Source organism: Vanessa cardui, chromosome 19 (assembly GCF_905220365.1).
Source record: "Vanessa cardui chromosome 19, ilVanCard2.1, whole genome shotgun sequence".
NCBI lineage: Eukaryota > Metazoa > Arthropoda > Insecta > Lepidoptera > Nymphalidae > Vanessa > Vanessa cardui.
Window position 1 is genome coordinate 7,787,481 of NC_061141.1, and position 23,789 is coordinate 7,811,269.

At 29.7% G+C, this 23,789-nt stretch overlaps 3 protein-coding genes across 3 annotated transcripts in view; 2 read left to right on the forward strand and 1 right to left on the reverse strand.

Moving 5' to 3' along the window:
- The first annotated feature begins 367 nt into the window (after nt 1–367).
- Nucleotides 368–8,217, forward strand: LOC124537861 (protein king tubby). Its single transcript, XM_047114808.1, has 7 exons — nt 368–567; nt 698–821; nt 936–1,025; nt 2,312–2,496; nt 5,481–5,664; nt 6,467–6,666; nt 7,477–8,217. Exons 1-7 carry the CDS (start codon nt 526–528, stop codon nt 7,879–7,881), a joined length of 1,230 nt encoding a protein of 409 aa, XP_046970764.1. The 5' UTR covers nt 368–525; the 3' UTR covers nt 7,882–8,217.
- A 4,987-nt stretch (nt 8,218–13,204) lies between these two features.
- LOC124538070 (60S ribosomal protein L28) lies at nt 13,205–13,738 on the reverse strand. The gene has a single exon (XM_047115074.1). It carries the CDS (start codon nt 13,659–13,661, stop codon nt 13,242–13,244), a length of 420 nt encoding a protein of 139 aa, XP_046971030.1. The 5' UTR covers nt 13,662–13,738; the 3' UTR covers nt 13,205–13,241.
- Nucleotides 13,739–13,963: 225 nt separating this feature from the next.
- Nucleotides 13,964–23,789, forward strand: part of LOC124538071 — a 34,346-nt gene continuing 24,520 nt past the window's right edge. The window contains exons 1-2 of the mRNA XM_047115076.1: nt 13,964–14,247; nt 15,311–15,453. Of these exons, the coding sequence (XP_046971032.1) occupies nt 14,156–14,247; nt 15,311–15,453 (235 nt within the window). The 5' untranslated portion in view covers nt 13,964–14,155. The remainder of the gene's footprint in view (nt 14,248–15,310; nt 15,454–23,789) is intronic.

Genomic DNA, 23,789 nt, shown 5'->3' on the forward strand with positions numbered 1-23,789 from the left:
TACTATTATTACAAATATTAAGTAGACATCGAAATCTCCTCCATTATTTATTTATTTATTAGGGAATTAAACAATTTTATTTACTCTTAATAGTAAAAAAACAAATATAAGAAAAAATATATATATATAATTCTTACATGCACGTAATAAGAATATATTCTTATACAATGTAATAAATATTTTAAATTACGATGAGTGGTATTGGTTTATTCCTTGATATATGCTTATGCACTTGCACTCTATAGCCTAAAATATATGAAAGGAAGAAGATTTTATTTTTAAAGATATAAAATAGATAAATAATTGCAATAAACTGGCAATGGATTTAAAGATGCTCAATTTATATTTCTATATGGTAACTCAAAGTTCTCTGGGCAACGGTAGGCAAGATGATTTATAAACAAAAATTGAGCTTAAAAAATGCCAATAATTGTATCAAATTTTGAAAGAAAACTGTAGTCTACACTATATAAATTGCAAAACTGGTGTATAAAGGATTTTTATAAATTAAAATAAATAAGCGACATGGCTTCAGTTAACGTTCGTGATCAAAAGATCGAACAACAAGTAAGTAGTATTAAGTTTTCACAAAATAGAATATTTAATTTTTATTTAAATAACACATAAATGACATGGTTCTTTAAGTTTTTATTAATAAAGTTATTCATAATATGTGACGTAATGTTTAAAATTTTAGCGACAATTATTAGAACAGAAGATGAAACAGAAACGACAAAATTCTGGTATGGTCCAGGCTAACGATTTAAGAGTGGGTTCTGCCAAACGTCCTATATCTGGCAGTCGTTCTCGTGAACTCCATGGTATGTGAGAAGCATGAGTATTTAAAAATGACCTGTAGTCTTTTCGCATGGATGTTTCGTCATTTTCGTTATGCTTATTTAATTTTATGTTTTATTTAATTTTTTTCATAACAGGATATGATGGTCCGATGCAATTTCTTATGTCGCCAGTCAATCCCGATCAAGTCATTCCCCTCCAAACAAATAGAATGTCCACCTATGATGGTAAGTTATAACTTTTTTTTATTCCTTGTGGCTTGGTATTATAATTTTATTGTTGTATGAGCATTATTTTATATAAATCTAGGCTTAAAAGATATTTTATTTGTTGAATCTATGCCTTATTCAGTTCAATTGAGTTTCTTTATATTATTTTTATCATTAGATGTGTAATAGTAATGAATATTTTATTATTGCGCTAGACATACTTATTTAAATAATGAATAATTGACTCAAAATGGTTTGTATCTTTAGCAGTAAACAATAAAAATGATAATGATAAAATAAAAATTATAAATCTATCTTAGGACTTCCTAAGACTTACAAATTATGTATGCAATTGAAGTTGAAAAGTTGATAAATCTCTTATACATTCAGTTTTATCAAAATGTTTGTACAACATTTAAATTTTTTTTTATTAAACTTAAGATTGATTCTGCAGAATGTTAACTGCTAATCTGTTATCAATAAACAATTGTGTAAAAGTGAATATTGCTTAGGTTTTAAGCCTCAAGTGGTTAATATTTTACGATTATTATGATTTCATGATCTACAGGGAATCAATAAAGATGACTGTATTAGTTCAACCACAATGAAATGAGTAATGTATAGAGAACCTTGCTTGTGACTCATAGTAACTGGGTTAATATTCTAATTACTAAATTTTACTTTGAGCTAGTAGTGATTTCTAATAAATATGACTAATTTTATATTACTTCTCATGTCACTATATAAAAAATCTTATATTTTTATAGTATAAGTATTACTAGAGATCACTTCTCAGGCTGTATAAGAAAAAAAAAGAGAAAATAGAATGTTATTCTAACAGAACTAATTATTCGTATGAGTATTCTATTTGATATTAAAAATTTAATTTAAAAAAGGTTTTATCATTTTGGCGACAATTATAGATGAATGACTTGCAGTTTATAATTAAATAAATTTAAAAAAAAAACCTTTCATAATAGATTTCGAAACTGCCAAAGAAATATTTTGAATAAACGCTAAGTTTGTGCAAGAGACTCACTAATAATATATTTAAGTGTTGTTTTTTTTTTTTGAAGTGTTGTTCCAGTGTTTTTTCTATCTGCACATTTCTGTATTTTTTACGTACATGCAAAATCTATTGATTAGGCAAACTTAATATGTGTAAGCTTCACACATTTATAATATTGGGTTAAATTAGCTGATATAATTGCTGATAATTTTTATCAGGATATTAATTTGACACCAGCACAATCTTCTTAATTTACAATAAGACAATTTCCTCATAAATTAATTTTTGCTTACAGAATTAGGGAATCAAATCGAAGTCCTGACAGTGGGGGACGATGTCGGGGAAGAAAGTGGGGAAGAGGAAAGAGAAAGTGTCCCGGTTTGCAGCATGGGACGAGATGCGAGCACGGACGACGTGTGCGCTGATGCAGCCGTCGCTCCACTCCAAGGCAGACCTCGACGAGATGTTTCGCCCAGCCAGGTAAATCATAAATATAAAACAATGTCTTCCTTACATAGCCCGAAAAGAAAAGTCCTGAACCAAGATAGTCAGATACATATTATATTCTTTAATAAGAAAGTAATTACATTGACATGTCCGGACATCTACTGCCCCGGTAAACGTTAATAAGTGCAAATGTAATTTAAATTTTTTTAACTAATTTCGCCGAAGAAGAATCCTTTCAACAAAAATCAAGACAAACATACAAAATGTTTGTTCTTCAATATAAATGTTTCGTGTACTCCTTTATTTCAACCATGCGAAGACTTAACATTATAAATCATTATTAAAATACGTAAGTGACTTTGTACTGTACTTATTATGATTTAAAGTCCTAATTACTAAACTGATGAGTTTGCACGCGGCGAAGCCGCAGGCAAGAGTCGAGATGGCCCAGTGGTTAGAACGCGTGCATCTTAACCGATGATTGCGGGTTCAAACCCAGGCAAGCACCACTGTTTCATGTGCTTAATTTGTCATTATAATTCATCTCGTGCTCAGCGGTGAAGGAAAACATCGTGAGGAAATCTGCATGTGACAAATTTCATAGAAATTCTGCCACATGTGCATTCCACCAACCTGCATTGGAACAGCGTGGTGGAATATGTTCCAAACCTTCTTCTCAAAGGGAGAGGAGGCCTTTAGCTCAGCAGTGGGAATTTACAGGCTGTTGTTGTTGTTGTTAAAGCCGCAGGCCAATACTACCGAATTATATACTGTGTACACTATACATAGTACATCTATATCAAACAGGCAACTAAATTTTAAAATTACACAGTTAGGTAGTTTAATAAATAGACTAAATAAATTATTTATCATCGTCCCTCAGGGTGCTTGACCGATTTAATAATCTCACGCGATTTGATATTTAATTTGTATAATGTTATGAATGAATTTTGATTCATAAAACAATATTGATTGGTCCAAATTATACAATTAATGTTGACCCATTACCAACCATTATTATGTCCACTCATGTCATTGAAGTAAATGGAATTGGTTTAACTAACGTGACCATACTTTTACTTTTGAGTGGGACACTCCGGATATAGTCGCCATTCCGCATTTCTCAAAAAAAAAAATCCAGCTATGACAAAATATTACGCTTTTTCAATCATTTTGTAATAAAAAATATTTTCTTTATTTTTTATGTCCTAATATGAGGGAAATATATGGTCAGTTTATTAATGACGTGTTTCTGTATTATAAAACCAAATAATATATCAAACAATTAATATTAAGAATATAAAAAAATAACGTGACTAAACAATTCTGAATATTCCTGTCCGCTGACGCAAAAGCCGCTTTATTTTTGCGACGGTAACTTTTTGTTATTTTGTTTATTTTAACATGAGTTTAAATCTTGACCGATGTTCAATGTTAGTTTTGCGTGTCAGTGTTATTTTTCTATATAAGTGATTTTATAAGGAGTGTGTTATGACATGATTACTTTTGCAACAGTACTACTACTTATTTATGTATGTTATTTATTTCTTTGTAAATAGTCTTAGATGAGCTGAGATGACCCAGTGGTTAGAACGCGTGCATCTTTACCGATCATTGCGGGTTCAAACCCAGGCAAGCACCACTATATATATATGTTCTTAATTTGTGTTTATAATTCATCTCGAGCACGGCGGTGAAGGAAAACATCGCGAGGAAACCTGAATGTGTCTAATTTCATCGAAACTCTGCCACATGTGCATTTCACCAACCCGAATTGGGACAGCGTGGTGGAATATGTTCCAAACCCTCTCCTTATTGGAAGAGGAGGCCTTATCCCAGCAGTGGGAAATTTACAGGCTGTTACTTTACTTTACTTTTAAATAGTCTTATCCTCATCCTCATTAGTTTCGAAATATATGTTATGACTCCCAAACTCCCAAACAGTCTTTTTTTGTCATTTTCTTACATTGTATTCTGTAAATTAAAGTTATTGCTAAAAATATTTTAAAAGGTTGAGAAAGTCACTGGGGTCATATGTACAAACTACCATTAATAATCTAGTAAAGTAAATTTATGTAAGTGTTATAGTGATGTTAAGTGAAATATGAAACTACACGATACCGGTTTTAAATTATATTACGAGCTGTCCTTGTAATGGTTGTTTGTTATCCTTTACGCCCGCGTCTTCCTCGTAGTAAATGCTACAGGATAATTGGTGTAATCTTAATTTATATAAACAATTGATTGGATGCATCATTCAATTAACTCAGTACATAATTTCAATTTTTATTTTTAAATACATGTAAGTTAAAATCTTTATTTCAAGGAAGTTTTAGACAGAACTTCAATTTTTAAACGATATAATACAGCTTTCATAATTGTTTTATCATTGTAAGCTAGAAAATAGACCAACGATTTTCTTACCTTAAACTTGTACTGGTTGTATAACAAACAAAAATTGCAAAATATTTTGGGTGCAGAGAATATGTATACAATTTACATGATACAAGTGGATTTAATCTATCTTTAACCTACTCTATTCCATTTGTACAAAGACTATTTTAGATTTAGCCTTCGTGATCAGTGACGAACATTTATCACAATACTGTAGACATGTGCAATTTTTTTTCTAAATAAATGACAAATATTTTATAAGATAAATTAGTAATGGTAATTGTGGTTTTAAGTTGTGCGTTAGTGTTAGAAAGAAGCTAGATTTTAATTAGTCATAACAAAAAACACAGTATGATTGTTTATTCTTACGATGAGTTTTTAACGGTAAAGCAATAGAACTTAAATCAATATTTGATAATTCTTTAACAGACTAAGAAATAAACAATATTATGGTAAATGTGTGTTTTAAATTTTATTTATTTATTATATATTATATTTATTTATTTTAAATATTTACTTACTCGGAGCTATTTCTTCTCTATTATTAATATTATTATATATACTATTTTCTATTAACACTAGTTAATTTAATCATTGTTTTGAATTTATGGTCTTCCTTTCAGACGGCAGAAATCGAGGGATCCGTGGAAGGTTCCGTGGAGACATTTGTAATAACTCCAGCGAAACATGGAACATTGTACAAGTGTCGCATCGCACGGGATAGAAAGGGCATGGATCGAGGATTGTATCCAACTTACTTCTTGCATCTTGAAAAAGATTACGGCAAGAAAGTGTTCCTGTTAGCTGGTCAGTGAATATAATACAATTAATTACAAAAATATTTATTATACAGCTATACAGTGACAAAATGAATGCGATAAGAGAATGAATTAATTTTAATTTTTATAAATATTTTATGAATTATACGTCGACTACTGTAATATAATATACTGGCATACATTATAAAAATAAATTAAATACCAATAAAACAACCAATTAACTACAGATGTTCTATATAAAAGTATGTATATTTTAAAATATGTTAATAGAATATTAATTGGTAACAGAGATTAATTATTAGACGCAACAAAAGTAACTTGGGGAAATTATATACTGTTTCTTCAGTCAATTTATAACTCATAGAATGTGATACAAAATATAACACTTATCTTAATATCAGACAACATCTGTTATCAGGGATTTGTGATTTGAGATAAGTTATAGTATTAATCGCGATATGGAAGATTTTATATTTGTAATCATTGTCAACGGTAACCATGATTACAAATATAAAATCTCCTTCTTTTAGAAGGAATAAATACGTGTGTAGCTTTCACTCAATTCCTGAAAGTATATACAGTGTAAACTCGTTATAACGAAACTCAAGGGACTGAGAATTTTTTGTCGTTATAGAGAATTATCGTTATATGGAGTGACCAAAATAAAAAACCAACCAAGCCATGCTCACTTCTACTTTATAGAGAGCTTATCGTTATAAAGGATAACGTTATAAAGAGTTTACACTGTATTTTGAAATTATACATAAAAAAACCCCATTTATTTTTATTGCTGACCGTACAAATATGTCACATTTTTGTGTAATTTGTAGGTCGAAAGCGTAAAAAATCAGCAACATCGAACTATCTCATATCAACGGATCCGACGGAACTGACGCGCCAAGCTGATAGTTTCGCTGGAAAGCTGAGATCCAATCTGCTTGGCACGGCTTTCACGGTCTACGACAACGGTAAAGCTTGGAGGAAGAACCACAGGGATCCACCTCGACACGAGCTCGCCGCTGTTGTTTATGTAAGTACCAGTTTCAGAAGGCCTCCGTGTATATAGAAGGCAGAAGCTCCCGCTGCTATCTTCAGATCAATCATTCTTTCATAATGTAATGATTAAACTAGTAGTAGTATAAGTATATACTAGTCTTTTACCTACTACCACAGTTTCTGTTGTCTGTTTGTCTGAGAGTATATTTACAGGCATATTTAACAAAAAAGGTAAGCAATAGTGAACATTCCTACAGTGCCACTGTCTATAAGTGGCATTGGCATTATCAAAAAATGTATCATCTTCTAAGGAAGTTTATTGTTATTATTACAAAAAAAAAAAATTCTTCATAAAATAAATTTTGGTATATCAAAGTAATCTTAATAAGTTTAACCGCAGTAAAGTAAAATATGTATAAAAACACATAAATAATTAATTGAAAAATTGTTTTGTTACCTAAGTATTAAGTTTTATGATTTTGTTTCAAACAATTCAATCAAAAATAAATTCTATTAAGCAATATCATTTAACACCTGCTTATTTAAGAGTTAATGTATTTTAATTTTACATGGATGGCATCAAACTAAAACGTTCGAGATGCTTGTACATATTCTCATATACACATATATGTATATTACATATTATTAAAGTTATTAATATCGGGATAATTACCATGTTTTTTATTTTTACGAGAGAAATATCGAGCTCCACCGAACAAAAATAAAAAACATGGTAAATATCCCGATATTAATAACTTTAATAATAAAAATAACCATGTTAATTTGAAATCTTATATATTACATATTCTCATACTATATATTACATATATTACTAATATTCCAGGATACCAACGTCTTGGGCTTCAAAGGACCTCGCAAGATGACTGTCATCTTACCAGGGATGACACCAGATCGGCAGAGGGTTACAATCGCACCGCAAGACGACAGCGAATCGCTCCTCGAACGATGGAAGAGCCAGAACTTCGACGACATAGTTGTCCTACACAACAAAACGCCCGTTTGGAACGACGAGACCCAATCTTACGTACTAAACTTCCACGGACGAGTTACTCAGGCAAGTGTGAAAAACTTTCAGATCGTACACGACTCGGAACCGGATTATGTGGTGATGCAATTCGGTAGAATCTCCGAAGATGTCTTCACTATGGACTTTAGGTATCCGCTGTGTGCGTTACAAGCGTTCGGTATAGCGCTCAGTTCGTTTGACAGTAAATTGGCATGCGAGTAATTTTGTTATAATACCTTTTTGTATTGGTTACTATTATTATTATTGGCTAATTAAAATTATGAAGTCCGGTGTTTAATCATGGTTACATTCCATTTATTAAATGTATTTAATTTTATATTATTAATAAATTATACACATTTTAAGACCACTCATATTAATAAAATTGTAAATTATTTAGAATATTATACTAAAATAACAATAGACTTCAGTCTATTTTTAACTATCGAGTACTGAGTCTACTAAAAAGACACAGCCGTCAGTACAAAAAGAATACGTACATATGTTTATTTGCTTATACAAATTATCGCACAAAAATTAGCTAATTTAGAATCACATGTATAAAAATGGACAACAGACACATAAAAGATTTGGTATCTGGTTTGACCTCTATGGTTTAAAAATAGACTAAAGTAATTATAAAACTAAGATTTATTTTTTATGAAACAAAACGCACATAATATAATTTTCGGTGCTTATTCGACTTAGGTTGTGTTTATATATTAGTTTCATCGATAAATCAGTGAACGAAGTAGTTACGATAGATAATATAGATAAAAAACACATCTAGTTTATGGTCCAAGAGGAGACAGGAAGGTTTAGCATGGATTTACCGCAACCTTTGTCTTTTCAAAATATTTGCAGTTGCATAATATGTACATTAAATGTATATTTTATTGGTACATCATTATAGTAAGCGCATGAGTTGATTGCCATTATGAAAAAATGTCTTAGTAGTGTGGAATTATTTTAATAATAAGGTGACAATTTGACATTAAATCATTAAAATAATTTGTCGATATTTGCATAAAAACTTTAATATTCACACATATTTATAAATTAAATATAATTTAATTATATATTTCAGTACTTAAATTATTAATAATTGCGTAACAAGTGACAAGACAATGGCAAAGGCTAGCTACCTCCAACACTCACTGTGTTGGTGGTAGCTTTATTCTGGCTCTAATGATAATCAACTTGCGTGCGCACTATAGATAACTTGTCTATAAAATAAGGTTGGTTTTATTCAAATGACCTTGGGGGTTGTGGAGTATATCCAAGTTGAATCCATATTTAAATATAAGTCAATGTATAGAATTAAGTATGTAGATAGTTTTATCGATACCATGTGAATTAAACATTCCAGTTATTTATTAAAACTTATCAAAATTATTTTTAATTATTACAAATTTATGGATATTTCCTTTCAAACGAACTTGCCTTTTATATTTTGCATCACATTATAATGTGTCATTGTCCGACATATATAAATTGTTATTTTGTACTAGTCATCATTTTAAGATTATGTAATTAATTAAGTTATTATCTATGGTTTTATATAAATAATTATGTAAGCTGTGTATAACGGAGAATATATCAAAAGTGGCATGTGTGTTTGCACATTCCAAATGGAAATAAAATACTATGTGTCATTAGTTAAAAAAAATTACGCCATTTTTAGTATATTGTCTAAATTAATGTATAATAATTTTTTAGTCAGTCTAATTACCACCATCACAATTCAACGCTTTAAAACAATTTTACTCTAGTATATATTAAGGTTTTAAATACCACTAATGTTATAAAAGTATATTAAAAATATTGCACAATATACTTCAATAATTTAGCCATTTTGACCAATGCAGTATTAGTAATGGCAATAAGTATTTCTTCACTATTTCGACAATAACATTACGTTCGTTTTCACTGCCTTTAAGCAATACTACATATACACAAATGCCCAGTTACTATATTCAAGAAAAGATTCGGATATAAGAATTGTCTATGAAGTGTTGTTAAGAGAAAACAATAAGCTTCTTACTTATAGATCAGAAGACTAATAACGGATAGTAGAGAAAATGTATACAGATAACAGTAGTGTTTCAATTAAAAAAAAATGATTTGATGCTAAAAAGAATTAATATTAATAACCCTTACTTTGGTAATCAAAATAGGAACAATTAATAGTTGTTGGTTGTTTTATATAACATTTATTTTTTCATAATAACATTGCTATCAGTAATGTGAAGCTTATGTTGTCTTGCGCAAATTTATTAGTTTAAAATGATTCGAATTGATAAAATATTGTGTATATTTTATTCTTAAAACATACTTAGGCTCTTTTTTTCATTTGGTCACTGAATTTTAAACATCAGTAGACATAGTTGCTATATATTAGTAATCCTCTTTTGAATACATGTAATAGTAATACTTAATTCTAATTCTGGATTGCATTCTTAATACTATCACTATTCGTAGAAAAAATTGTGGTTGACAAAAGCTCGAGTTTTTTTCGAAGTAATTCGGCCGGGTTTTTCGAGCACATCTATCTTATTTTATCTTTGAAATCAAACTTTATTTTGTCTTATTGTAAATTCTAAAAAAAGAGACGACGACGTTTACTTAAATAATATATAACTATTTTTGACACATCATCAACTCTATGGTTCAACGACAACTCATCCATTTTGACGTTTAGACAAGATTTTTTTAACCGTTTAACGGGTAAAGTAGTAGTTAAGATTTCAAGGTCGGATTTGAGTGCAAAGTTTCTGATGGGGATATTTCGTATTTAGGTGGTACACTATCCCAAAAAGGAAGGATATTACCATCATTTATCATCTATACGAAATTCCGCCCGCACTATGAGGGAGGGGGGCGTCTAGTATATTGTGGTCATAGGTGTTGTTCTATACCTCTGACTTTACAATGATCGATTGAGTAGTTAAGATGCGAACGCGTAAATAAACAAAGTCACTTTCGCATTTTTAATATTAGTTATGATACTTCGTTAAGCTATTGAGGCTTGTTAAATTATGTAATATAATATTTCGTTTTAACGATATACAATAAAAATTGCAAATGTAAATATTTGGCCTGCGTATAAACGCAGTAAATACCTTTTTTTACGCACTTATAATCTTAATTGAAGAATTAGGACTGGGGAATATGATTCAATTGAAAAATTGTCTGGTTATGCTAAATTTTAAATCATCATGAAATTTTATTCATAATTTTTATTTTGGCTCGAGCATAGATTGATAAACAAAAAATTGTTTTAGTATTATAACGTAACTGAATATAAATGCAATCCGAATTTCGATTTATATATATTTCATTTTGTACTTAAGTAAAATTTAAGAGTAGACAAATTGATGTGTGCCTATCGTAGGATATGTGTAGGTAGCTTAAATGAAAATATAAAATGAACTGTAATATAAATAATTGACGTAGAATAAAAGCGTTTCCACGAGCTTCTAGTATTTATGTACGTGTGAATTGATGGTACTGTGTCTGATGTTAGCACAAACTCTTTAATTTATTACATTTAATATAATTTCTATTATTTCCAAAAAAATATGTATAAACTCACCTCTGTCTTTTTACTCTGTATTCACTTAAAATAAATAATATAAGTTTTATTGTGTTTTTGAAATAAAACCATATTATTTATTTAATTTATTAAGTATGACGCTGTATGAGCTGAACTATTGGAAACATATTTTTGAAATAAAATAATAGAAGATTGAACCAATTTCAACTACAGGAACGATTACAATTAAATTTTGATCTTAAAATAATTGTTTGTTTTTTATAATCAAGGCTTATATGTTTATATTCATTTTCAACTGCTTTTTAATACTCTCGATGTTTTTTGTATACACACATATATATATTAAGATATTAAAAATTTGGTGTACTGTGCCTTTGATAAGAAATAGGTTAAATGTTTGTGCCTTTCATTTTCATGTCTACTATATTTTGTACCTGAAGTGTTTTGTATATGCTTACTCCTAAATATGCTTCACATCTTACAGTCGTAGATTTTTTTTAATTAAAAATATGAATTTAGGTACATTAATGGTAGTAGATACATAGTATTCTAGACTTAATGCTCTCAAAAGTGAATAACGAAAAAGCAGGACGGCGCATATAATGCACTTTGTCGCACACATCGACACTCCACGCTTATATCGTTATTTTACAAGAGAAAAGTCAGTGACAAATAATAAAAGTACATAAAAAAATGTATTAATTTTGTAATAGTATAAAATTATACTTTTAAATTAAATGTAAAAATACTTCAATCACCTATTATGTAGATACCATTAAAGCAATGTTATATTAAATATATGCAAAATATATTTGACTATATTGAGAGCAGTGAGTCTTAAATATTACTATAGACATTATTTTATCCTAAATGAAGTCACTTCAAAATCTATAAGGAATTGTTTATCACATCGCATTCAACTTGCGATTTTTATCTTATTTAATAATTATATTCTCGTATTTCTTCTTTTTCAATGCATTTTATTTATATGCCATTTTTTTGCATTTTTAATAAAATTTGCGTATGTAAATCGACTATCTTCTCCATATTTAAATGGAATTTATAAAATTAATATCATATTATTTTTGTCACAGATGTAATTTAAAATAAACGATTATTTCGAACTATTTCATATATTAAAGTAGATTTAAAAACTATTATCAGTTTTGGATATGACATAATGTAATCACAGTTTAGCTTGTAGTATTTTATACAATTTCTATTCAATTATAATACAACATTGAGAAATATTGTAATACCCAATCTATTGACTAATATGGTAGGACTATGATATGCCCTGAAATGTCCAAATATGAAGTAGACAGAATATGTAATGTGAAATGAACACTGTTCAGATCTGAAAAAATAAAAATAGTGTTTATAACGTTGGAATTAGTGCCAAATCTAATGACGAGGCAGATCTATTTGGACATAAGAAATATGGCATTACTTTAGTCCTGTTAAATTAATTTTAAAGATGTATATGGCAAAAACTAAACAAATACCATTGCTTAATATAACCTTATTATGAAATGTATTAGTTTGATGTTATAGTCATTAAATTGCACCAATTTATTGATCACAACAATATTGTAATCCCGATCAAGTATATATACATAAATAAAAATGGTCAATTCAAGTTTTTTAAAGTACAATAAGCTTACCGAGTTTGTTCTGTTATATATTTGAAGAGTACTGACATAGTATTATATGGGAAAATCATGTTTTGAGGCTAATTTTTTAGACCATAATTTATTAGTTTATAAATAACTCAAAATCCAATTACATTTTTATCAAGTATCTAGCATTTTGTTTTCAATAAATAAAATGACAAAAATGTGTTTCTTATTTTGCACATTCATTTTCTTTCTTCCCATATTTCTGCTAAATATCTATAGTATTTTTATTTTTCAATTAAAATAATATATCTCGAAATTAAATAGAATAAATTGAATAAAAAGTGGATGTATAGAAATGAAAAATAGTAAATGGCTTTTATACTTTAATTATCACTTTACATACAAAGTTAATCTATCTTTGCTGCGGCTGCTGCGGGTTTCTTCGCTTTGATGGGCCTTTGAGAGCGGAGAATAGCTGAGGCACGACGAAGAGTAGCTTTGGCTAAGTCTGTACGGTAGTTGTTAGCTCTGATCAACCTCTTTACCTTGTGGAGGGATCTCCTCGCTCCGGCTTTGAACTGGCGACGTACCAAGTTCTTTGACGGCTTGTTCGTAGCTTTAGCCTTTTTGTACACAACAGTAAAACCTTTCCTGTTGGGATTCTCGACCACGCCGAGAGCCTTCTTGTGGATCAAGCCATTGTATCTGTAGGCGTTGAGGTTAGTCACATTGTTGGGCTCTTTGCTGAAAGGCTTCTTAATGTTGCGCTTCTTAACTAAGAAGGCGTTGTTGTTTCTGATAATCATCCAATTTAGATGGGACGACATTTTATTAGTTTGCACGAAATCCACCAAACAACGTGCTCACGACGTGTCCGTAGACAAAAGAAAAAGACTTTTGAAGGCAAGTGTTGCAATATTTGAAAAATTACAATAAGCACACTTCATAGACAATAAAGTTAGCGGTGAAAATATAATAATCTTATCTTAGGTTTGTGACCTATTAAAACTCCTAAAATTTATAAATATATAATAATCCTAAATATAAAACAATAATTATAAAATTATACAAAAAGGTTGTTAGTGGCTAGAAATAAATATCTATGGAATTTACCGTTGTTTCGTCATTTTTGGCACTTATGGTGATATGTCAAATTCCAAACTAAACTTGTCTGGTACAATTTCGTGTAGGTTCTTATAATTATTATACTTTTTTATTTATAAAATATACAATATTTCATGTAATAAATGTAGTTCTTGCATAAAAAATTATATGTGAATTGTGAAAAGTGCCAAATTGATGTCTCGATTTTGTCGTTATTATGAATCAGATTGATCAAAATATAAACAAAGATATGATTGATTCTGATCTTATTGACGTGGAATCTCTGGATTTTTCAGATGATCAAACATGGTATGTATTTAATTTGATAAATTTTGATACTTCACATCATATATTGAACCACTGTAACAAAAAACTCGTGCAGTTCTACGAACAAGATTCATTAACTCGGCAAGTCAGCACCTGTTCAAACTTGTGTTTAAATTAGTTGTTTTTAAGCATTTTGTTTTTACAAATACTTATTTGTTGAGTGTGTTTATTACGGGAATAATATGTATAAAATATTTTACTTAGTATTGTACCTTAAACATAAAAAAATTGTATGTTTAAATGTGTAAGAATTTGGGTGATGTTATTCATAAAGTTAATGCATAATATCTATTATTTGTCACTAACACATACAATTAAAATAATATTTTTGCAGTGTTATCAAAGTTATTGATAAGATAAATTACTTGTACTGCATGTATTATTTTATGCTTCCGTTTCTAGAAAAATAGTATAACTAGACTATTTACAAGTATTAATACAGAGTTCATACAAATCTTTTCTTTCATTTCCACTATTTTACAATCTTATGAAATGAATATATAGATCACAAACAAAATGCTTAAATTACAAATTTTCTATCTATATTATTGCACCTATTAATTTCAATAAGAATTTCGATGTTGTCAGTTTGTCTAACAAGTATTTACTCAATTTATGTAGCCCTAAATTGTTTTCAATGCACTAAAGTAACTATAAATTGTATTAGATAAAAATATACAAAAGTGATATCTTTAATTATTACTTTTTTATATGGGAGAAGTGGTTATCTATGTACTGGTACTAAGCAGCATAAATTATATCTTAAACCATGGGATTAAAATATAGCGTTTCCTGTGCTTGTAATAACATTGGCTTATTCATGCTTTAAATCAAATGAGTCAGAATATAATAATAAAAATATTCATGTTTTGCAGTCAAATATCTGATCAGAAAGTTGCACCAACATGGTGGACTTGTAAAGTAACTATAGGATTCAAGACTGTTCTATGAAACGACTGACTTTATGTTTAATAATTTAAAAAAATTGTATAAAATTGTTTTCTTGTACAAGTACAATTTTTTTCATAACTTAATTTGATTGCAGGTTATATATTAATCCGGAGGACTCTGGTAATAAAGTGGATATTGTAGAATACAACTTGTCATGTGATTGGCCCATTATTGAGGATGAGGAATATCTCAAATCTGAAAGAGACCTCTACGCTATACTCGATAATCTTCTTAAAAGTAAGTATCTAGAATAAGAGCCTGTTCTTCCTATTATCATTCTATATTATTGTTGTATATTAGAGAATAGTTATATAGATTGTTCTCTTTCTGTCCTAACCAATTTGATGTTTGAAAGAATAGGACAGAAATATTTTGGAACTATACAACATATATACAAAGTTAGTAGCTCAAATCTTGCTTGATATAACTTATTATTACTTTATAATTACTTTGCAATTGATATGTTTTATTCTTCTGTTTTTGAATTATTTAAATTTGCATTATAATTTTTGCTATACTGAGACTGACTTAATTAAGTTGCTTTAAATGCTATATTAACATTATTATATTTAAACATAATATAATAATATCTCACAGATGATATTTATGACAGTATTTCATATATAATAGTTTCATTAATCATTATCTTTAATGCTATTATTTTAATATATAAAGTAGGTCATATTAGATTTGAATAAAAAGATAAAAAAAAAATCAGATTGCAATGTTAGATATAAATTTATTACAAAAACAAATAATTTTATTTCAAATTAACAACTTTTTTATTTATTTAATACAGAAAGGTAAATAGGTTAATGGAACTATCTAATAGTAAGTGCGGTTGGAGAGCATAGACATGCAAGTATACAAAATAGGATTTGTTTATCACATTTATAGTAGGTTTTTTTATTCTTTTTGCTTATTACTATAATGCTACTAATTCTTTTTAAATTGGAACATAGCAATTCAATTTATTTTTGTTGGTAATCGTAATTGATGTGTCAAATGCACTCAAATTGAGACACATATGCAGTACACATATAACAAAAGTGGATAATTCTACTTTTCTATAAGTAATCCTTATGATGTTAACTTTTTTTATAGCACAATGAGGAATGGCATAGACAAAAACGCATATTTATCTTTTTTAAAATTAATTTATTATTTAGTAGCTGATGATTCCTAGCAAGATGAACTTAAAGTCATTTCAATCGAAATGTATTATTTAAATTAATAAGTATTTAGTCTTTATGATTAACTATTTTTCGGCTTTGTGTTTGTCATTAATTTTTATAAAAATACCTTTACGACCTCCTTGGATTGCAAGATGAATATAATAAATAGCATATCAAATATCATCATATTGGGTTCAGTGATTTAGCATTGAAAATGTGACAGTCTTTAGTATTAAATATTAGTATAGATCACATTGTATTACTACAGTATTATTTTTATTGTAGTACAACAAGAAATTCAATTGTCGTCAGTCATTATGTCATAATATAATATTGATTGATTGAATGTAATTTTCCATGGTTCATAGGATCTTAACAAAGAGGACCATACACACAATGACAAGATATGTATATGTATATTTAAAATAATGCTTATTTTCTGATACAGTGATATATGTATATTTAAATCGTCTTACGCGAATTTGCTCGCGTTTTAATTGTAAACAGGAAGGTGCTAGGTATAAAATGGTATAAATTTCATCGAATTCTGCTCAGTGTGTAAAAACGTATTGCCCAAAAAGAGCAACACACAGACGTAATTATTTTAACATTTATACCAGTCTAGATGATCGCACAACATAAACAAATACAAGGCAAAAAGTTGGCTACTAAGTATTTTTATTAAATTTAATAATTCTAGACATCTTTTGTTATTTAGTTCCGCTTTATATTAAAAAGCAATTAATTAATTTATCAATGCGAGACATAATTGGACCAGAGATAAAAATTAATATTGAAATAAATTATAATTTATTATGAATGAAGATACGATCAAGCTGCGTACGTGCGTAATGTTATTTCGATTGTCCTCGATATTACTGCATGTATCGCGATGTAAATTTTCGATCTTTAAGATTCCAAAGAGATTTTAATATGTTTTTTTAAAATCCCCAAGTAAAGAATTGCACTAGACGTCATACTCCTCGTATACCACAATGTTATTTATATATACGATTTGTTACGCGCTCATAACGTTTTTATTATACTTATATCAAGTAAATTAAAATTAGGGCTTGTGTAGTGTGTACCGCTAATGTCTGTTGTAGTCATTCATATTAATAAATCGTAATGTACAATGAACGGAGCATTTCAATGCCAAGGCAATTACTTAATAAGGCTAATGTATCTTTAAAAGCATTCTTATCGACGTATATATGAATCGTAGAATTCAAAGAAACTGAATCGATGAAATGAAAGCTTTGATATGAAATTTTACCAATACGTCTGTAAATAAACTTTGTATAGTTTAAGTTTATTTAGTTATTTATTGTTGTGAGTAGTATTATTGTAAAGCGATATTATTTACTATTTAAAATGGGGTACGATATAAATCAACAGTATGTTTTTTTTTATTAATTATGCATCATATATTATGTACGATGAAATGCGTGTTTGCTTAACTTAAAATATCTGATAAAATAGAAGTTAACAATAAAATAACTGATTTCAAAAGCAGATAGCAATACCATAAGTAAGTATAAGTCGTGTTTGGTTTGCTGGCATTTATTGTCTGTTTCACTGTCTGTCTCCGAAACTCCTCATCATATCGTACAGAACTTCCTTCCATCAAATAAAATCTATCTATATACATCTATAATTCTATACAGGTATATAATACATATTTATTGCAACTTATCTGTCGTTACTATACCTCTAAATAATATAGTTTCTATATATCTTAAGGCCTTAAGTCTATAAATAGTAAGGTACGGTTGTAGAGATATCCGAGTTATTTTTACAACCGTTATAGAGCAATGAGATTCCACGTAGGAAGTGAACGAGGAAATCAACCTGTTGGACGACAATTTTCCAATATAAGAAATATTTCCTGTGAGAATACAAGACATAGAGCTACTTTTTGTAGTTCCGGCTTATGACGTCACTCGTACTATCCCATGACTCAACGGATGCTGAGTTTATCACTTTATATCGATAAATTAGAGAATTTTTACTATATATTATTCATCTTAAATTTTCGATGTCTTTGAAAAATGACATTTATGAATAAAAAATAAACAAGCCATCAATCAAGAGAAGAACCTTCTCGGTAGAATCTAAATTCCGCGCAGGTTTATCAACCGACTTCCAAAAGGAGGAGGTTATCAATTCGTCTGGCTCCAAATATACCAATAACTATAACTACGTTATAATTCAATCGTAAATCGACTTTTAAGTAGTCTAATATTTTTCATTTCATTTTACTTAGGAGGACTCTAAAAAATGTGTTCAATACGCAATTATTTTTATTACTTTTTAGAGCATATTCATTTGTTTTAAAATGCTGTTTTGTTTGAAGTCGGTTTTTCTTTTTGTTAAAATTTTTATTTATATAATGTAACCAAACTGTCTATGTTGCACAATGGGTATATTGTATATAATAAACAATTATGTATTATGATTGAAGAAAAAAATAACTACTTTAATTACTTGCCGGTTTCTTCGATAGAAATAATAAGCCGGAACAAAATTAAAAAAGAAATTATATATCCAAAAGTGCACTAATGATAAGGCCCTTTTTTATATTTGAAATGTATTATCAAGAACAATGACACGTAAATGATGAATTGCTGTGTTAGTTTATATAGTAATTAAGAGCTGTCGGAAGGAAACGTCGTATCTTATTAATGTAATATCAGTTATAAACGCGTTACATCGTGAGTGATGTTAATCGCAATTAATTCACAACATTTGTAAAGACCGGAACACGTCTGTTGACTAGCTTACAGGGCATGAAATAATTCCTACATAAAAAATATGACTGAATATGACATGATATCTTATAAGGAATATAAAAACAAATACAAAACAAAACAAAACAATATACTTAATTGTAAAAAAAGAATTTATTTTATGTTAAATTATTCAAATTAAAATATTGTTTCGGTTTCTATGCTATTTCAGACTATAATCTATTTCTAGCTCAAATTGAATTCAGATTTGTTCAGCCTTTCTCTATTCAAACTTTCGCATGTATTATGGTATTAGACGCTATTCGCGATAGTACCTACTGCTCCTGTAGATCGTAGCGTTACCATATTATATTATATACAGAGTCTAATCAATACTAATATTATAAATGTGAAAGTAACTCTGTATCTGTCGCTCTTTCATTACCAAACCGCTGAACCGAATTTGATGATATTTAGCACGAAGCCAATTTGAACTCCAATATAGGATACTTATAGGCTACTTTTTTGCCTGACACATGACAACCAAACCCCAAAAACGCGATTAAAGCTGCAGGCGACTAGTTTTACAATAATAGACTAACGCGAATACGGACTAATGGATTTAGAGATTAGCGCGTTTAAACAAACTCTTCAGCTATATAATTAGTATTGATTTCGATCGCCAATACACTGTCAGCTTTAGAAAGTGATTGGGTATTTTTTTATAATAACACTGACTCACACATATGAACTGAAACACAATAGCATACAATAACATAAAAAAGCATTGTTAATCACGGTGTAGGTTAGATAAATAAACGATAATCTACCTTCCCTATTTTCTAGTGAAATCAACTATAATAAAAATCAATACATAACTTAATTCTGGTAGACTCTTAGGGGTAATTTTGAATTTTTGACTATAGGTAAGTCTATATAGATAAAAATAAATTGCAATCTGGAAGAAAATAGAGATTCTGCAGGTATATTACTCAGTACCGTTTAATTATAAAGATGAATGAAATTCCTAAAATAAATGTATTGTTATCTATATATAAAATATATAACTAATACTTAATTTATCCACTGTATTAAAATATTTCACTCTCGACGGCATAAAATAATGAACTAATTTAACTTTAGTCTCTTTTGGGTAGAGTAATGTACTAACAATTATTTTGCCGTAATTATGGCGCAGTAAAATAAATTGCGTCCGTACCTACCGGTTATCTTATTCACCTGTTCATTCAAATGGCTGTATATATCATTGGTTTTAATACCACATTAGTACTTAGAACATAAACGCAGCTGTAACAAAAATACATAATATATTAAAAGACTTATAATAGAAAATCTTCTAAAACAAGTTCTTGTTTAATCTGTTGTATTCAAATTTAATTAAGCATTATGTACTGTCACTGTTCTGTCATCCAGAGGGTGAGAGTGCGATTAAAACTCAATAGGAAATCATTCGTAAGATTTGACTCGCCTTTTTGGCACAAATAAAAGCCACAAAAAAAAGATTTGACTCACATATATGTTACCGAACAGTAACAGTTACCGAAAACCAAGACTCAGAAATAAGCTTAAAATAATCGTGGAAATAAGTTGATAAATTTCTCGTATCATTTCTATGCAAAGAATTTGATTATGACGAAGAGTTTCACGGACTCAAATCTTGAACAGATTAAATTTTCATCCGTCACAATTGAAAAAAACCATTGTTATCGAAGAAGAAGAAAATATGTCGACGAATTGAGAAAAATCTTTCCCTTGAATTCGGTTTAAAATACAACCGTTACGAAAAAAAATATTCAACTTAATTTATGCTTTTGTATGCGCAATCGTATACTTAATGTACGTGAGAAATGAATTGAACGCATTGTTTTAATGCTACAATTATACTATTATGTGTGATACCGTTAAATAATTTTGGACTTAATGATTATGTCTGTATCTGCAATGTAGGTAACATTTGCGGTGTGATAAATTATACTATTTGCCGCCTGCGGTTTCGCTCGCGTTTTATGGGTTTGAATGTTATGCATAAAATATAATGTTAGGCGTAAAAAGTAGTCTTACTTGGAGTTCAAATTTGCTTCATACACAATTTCATCAAATTCGGTTCAGCGGTTTGGTAGTGAAAAAGCGACAGACACACATTTACAGTCATATTTATAATATTGGTATACATTACACCGAGAGTCGAGATGGCCCAGTGGTTAGAACGCGTGCATCTTAACCGATGATTGTGGGTTCAAGCCCAGGCAAGCACCGCTGATTAATGTGCTTAATTTGTCTTTATAATTCATCTCGTGTTCAGCGGTGAAGGAAAACATCGTGAGGAAACCTGCATGTGACAAATTTCATAGAAATTCTGCCACATGTGTATTCCACCAACCCGCATTGGAACAGGTTGATGGAATATGTTCCAAACCTTCTCCTCAAAAGGGAGAGGAGGCCTTTAGCCCAGCAGTGGGAATTTACAGGCTGCTGTTGTTGTTGGTTTGCTATTGAAAAAGCGACAGACAGACAGAGTTACATTCATATTTATAGTATTAGTATACATTACACCTGTGCTATAAAGATAACGACTTATTTTATGATGCATTATCGGACTGTATAATCGAAGGTTATTTGTGGCCCATATTTGTTGTATATACATTTTACGGTTTGTCTTATATACTACACAAGCGAGACTTGGTGTTAGGGCATTGAGCTAATCTGTGTGGATAGGAGGATATCAGATATTTTACCAAACAGCAAAACTTTGCATATTTGTATTCCGATTTAAAGGATGAGCGAGTCAGTGTAACAAAATCAAGGGACTTAACGTCTGATGTCCGAACTATGGTGGCGCATTGCAGATGTATGGCGGGGAATGGTTAATATTTCTGAGAGCGCTTATGTCAAAGGGCAGTGGTGACCACTTAGTATCAGGTGGCCTATTTGCTCTTCCGCCTACTAATTCAAAAACCTGATTTTATTAATCTTTATCGTGTAAGGTATTATATATATGTATAAATATGAAAGGGTTATTGGAATACAAAAGTATTAAGGAACTATTTGTTTTATGGGCTAATTAATAAATGGTACCCTAAAGTACCCGATATATAACATTACTAAGTTTTAAGTGAAACAGGAAAAAACATACACACATGACATTCCTCTTTGTAATAATAATATGATAATGTGAGGACATTATTACCACTTAGTATAATATATTTAATATTTATACCTAGAACCAAAACAGGGAACCAATACAAAGGCTACGATACGTTACCGACTCTATTCCTATCCAACTTTAACTATCACTTACAAACAAACTCAGCTTAATCTAACTTAGGTGGGTAATTCTACATATATCTGTGATGATACGGTTAGATTCCAATCCAAACTCGACCGAATCGTAACTTTATCGTTGTGTTAGAATAGAAAACTAAGAGGCAACGATAGCGTCTCAATTCGATTACGATATAACGATTTGTTAGTAGAATTGCCCTGGTCTCTTTGATTATAATATTTATAATATTCACAGACAGCCACTAACTAGGATCCATACTAGTCTGTCTGTACCATATTGGTAGATTTCGATGGTTTGAAACAATGGCAGTGTTGATTGATTCAAAATCGCAATACAAACATTTTTTGTTTTCTTGTTCGCGCCACACCTGAATATATATATTTATTTTTTATATATAGGATTTAAAACTTAGAATACAAGTGCTATAAGTTATTGGGTATCTTTCAAATAACAAATTAAAATGTTACTTAAAATTATATGTATAATACTAGTTGTAGCTAATGGCGTCACTCCCCCTGGGGTTGGTCTTTAGCTGTTAGACATAAGTAGTAGCTTATTTCCTTCTCTCTATTTCAAACTTGGTTTATACAAAATATCACAGGCGTTAAAGAGAAACAGACCGACAAACTACTGGTTACTTTCTCATTTGTCATATAATTATACATAATAAATACTGATTACAAATTGTTACCTATGAAATAAATTATGCACATGTACGAACTTAGATGCCGTAGAGGGCAGTACAAGTGAAACTATGAAGTTTATGAGCAGGCAAGCGCGTTTCGGTTATCACGTGTTTCATTCTGGTTATATTCATTTTCGTCCACTGCGATGGATGACATTGTAAGGAAACTTAATTAAATTCTCTTATATGTTAATGTAATGCAAGTTTGAAATAAGACCCAAAATTTCATACCAAACTAGATACGCAAATACAGAGACATATCTTAGTGCACAAGTTATTGCGCATTCTTTATTTTTATGGTATAGGTTGGCGGACGAGCATATGGTCCACCTGATGGTAAATGGTCACCATCACCCATAGACAATGACACTGTAAGAGATATTAACTATTCTTTACATCGTCAATTTGCCACCAACCTTGGGAACTAAGATGTTATGTCCCTTGTGCCTGTAGTTACACTGGCTCACTCACCCTTCAAACCGGAACACAGCAATACTGAGTACTGTTATTTGGCGGAAGAATAACTGATGAGTGGGTGGTTCCTATCCACACGGGCGAGCACAAAGCCCTACCACCAAGTAAATGTATGTGATATAAAAGTAATGTATTAATATTTCTAACAGTTCAGATGTCTATTGGCGTTCGTGACCTATTTATCATTAGGCCATTAAGTTTGCGCA

Excerpts from the sequence above, each read along its gene's own strand:
- LOC124537861 (XM_047114808.1), top strand. The coding sequence starts at position 526 with ATGGCTTCAGTTAACGTTCGTGATCAAAAGATCGAACAACAA. Across the intron at positions 1,026-2,311 it reads TAGAATGTCCACCTATGATG|AATTAGGGAATCAAATCGAA; the intron begins GTAAGTTATAAC and ends TTTTGCTTACAG. Across the intron at positions 5,665-6,466 it reads GAAAGTGTTCCTGTTAGCTG|GTCGAAAGCGTAAAAAATCA; the intron begins GTCAGTGAATAT and ends TGTAATTTGTAG.
- LOC124538070 (XM_047115074.1), bottom strand. The coding sequence starts at position 13,661 with ATGTCGTCCCATCTAAATTGGATGATTATCAGAAACAACAACGCCTTC.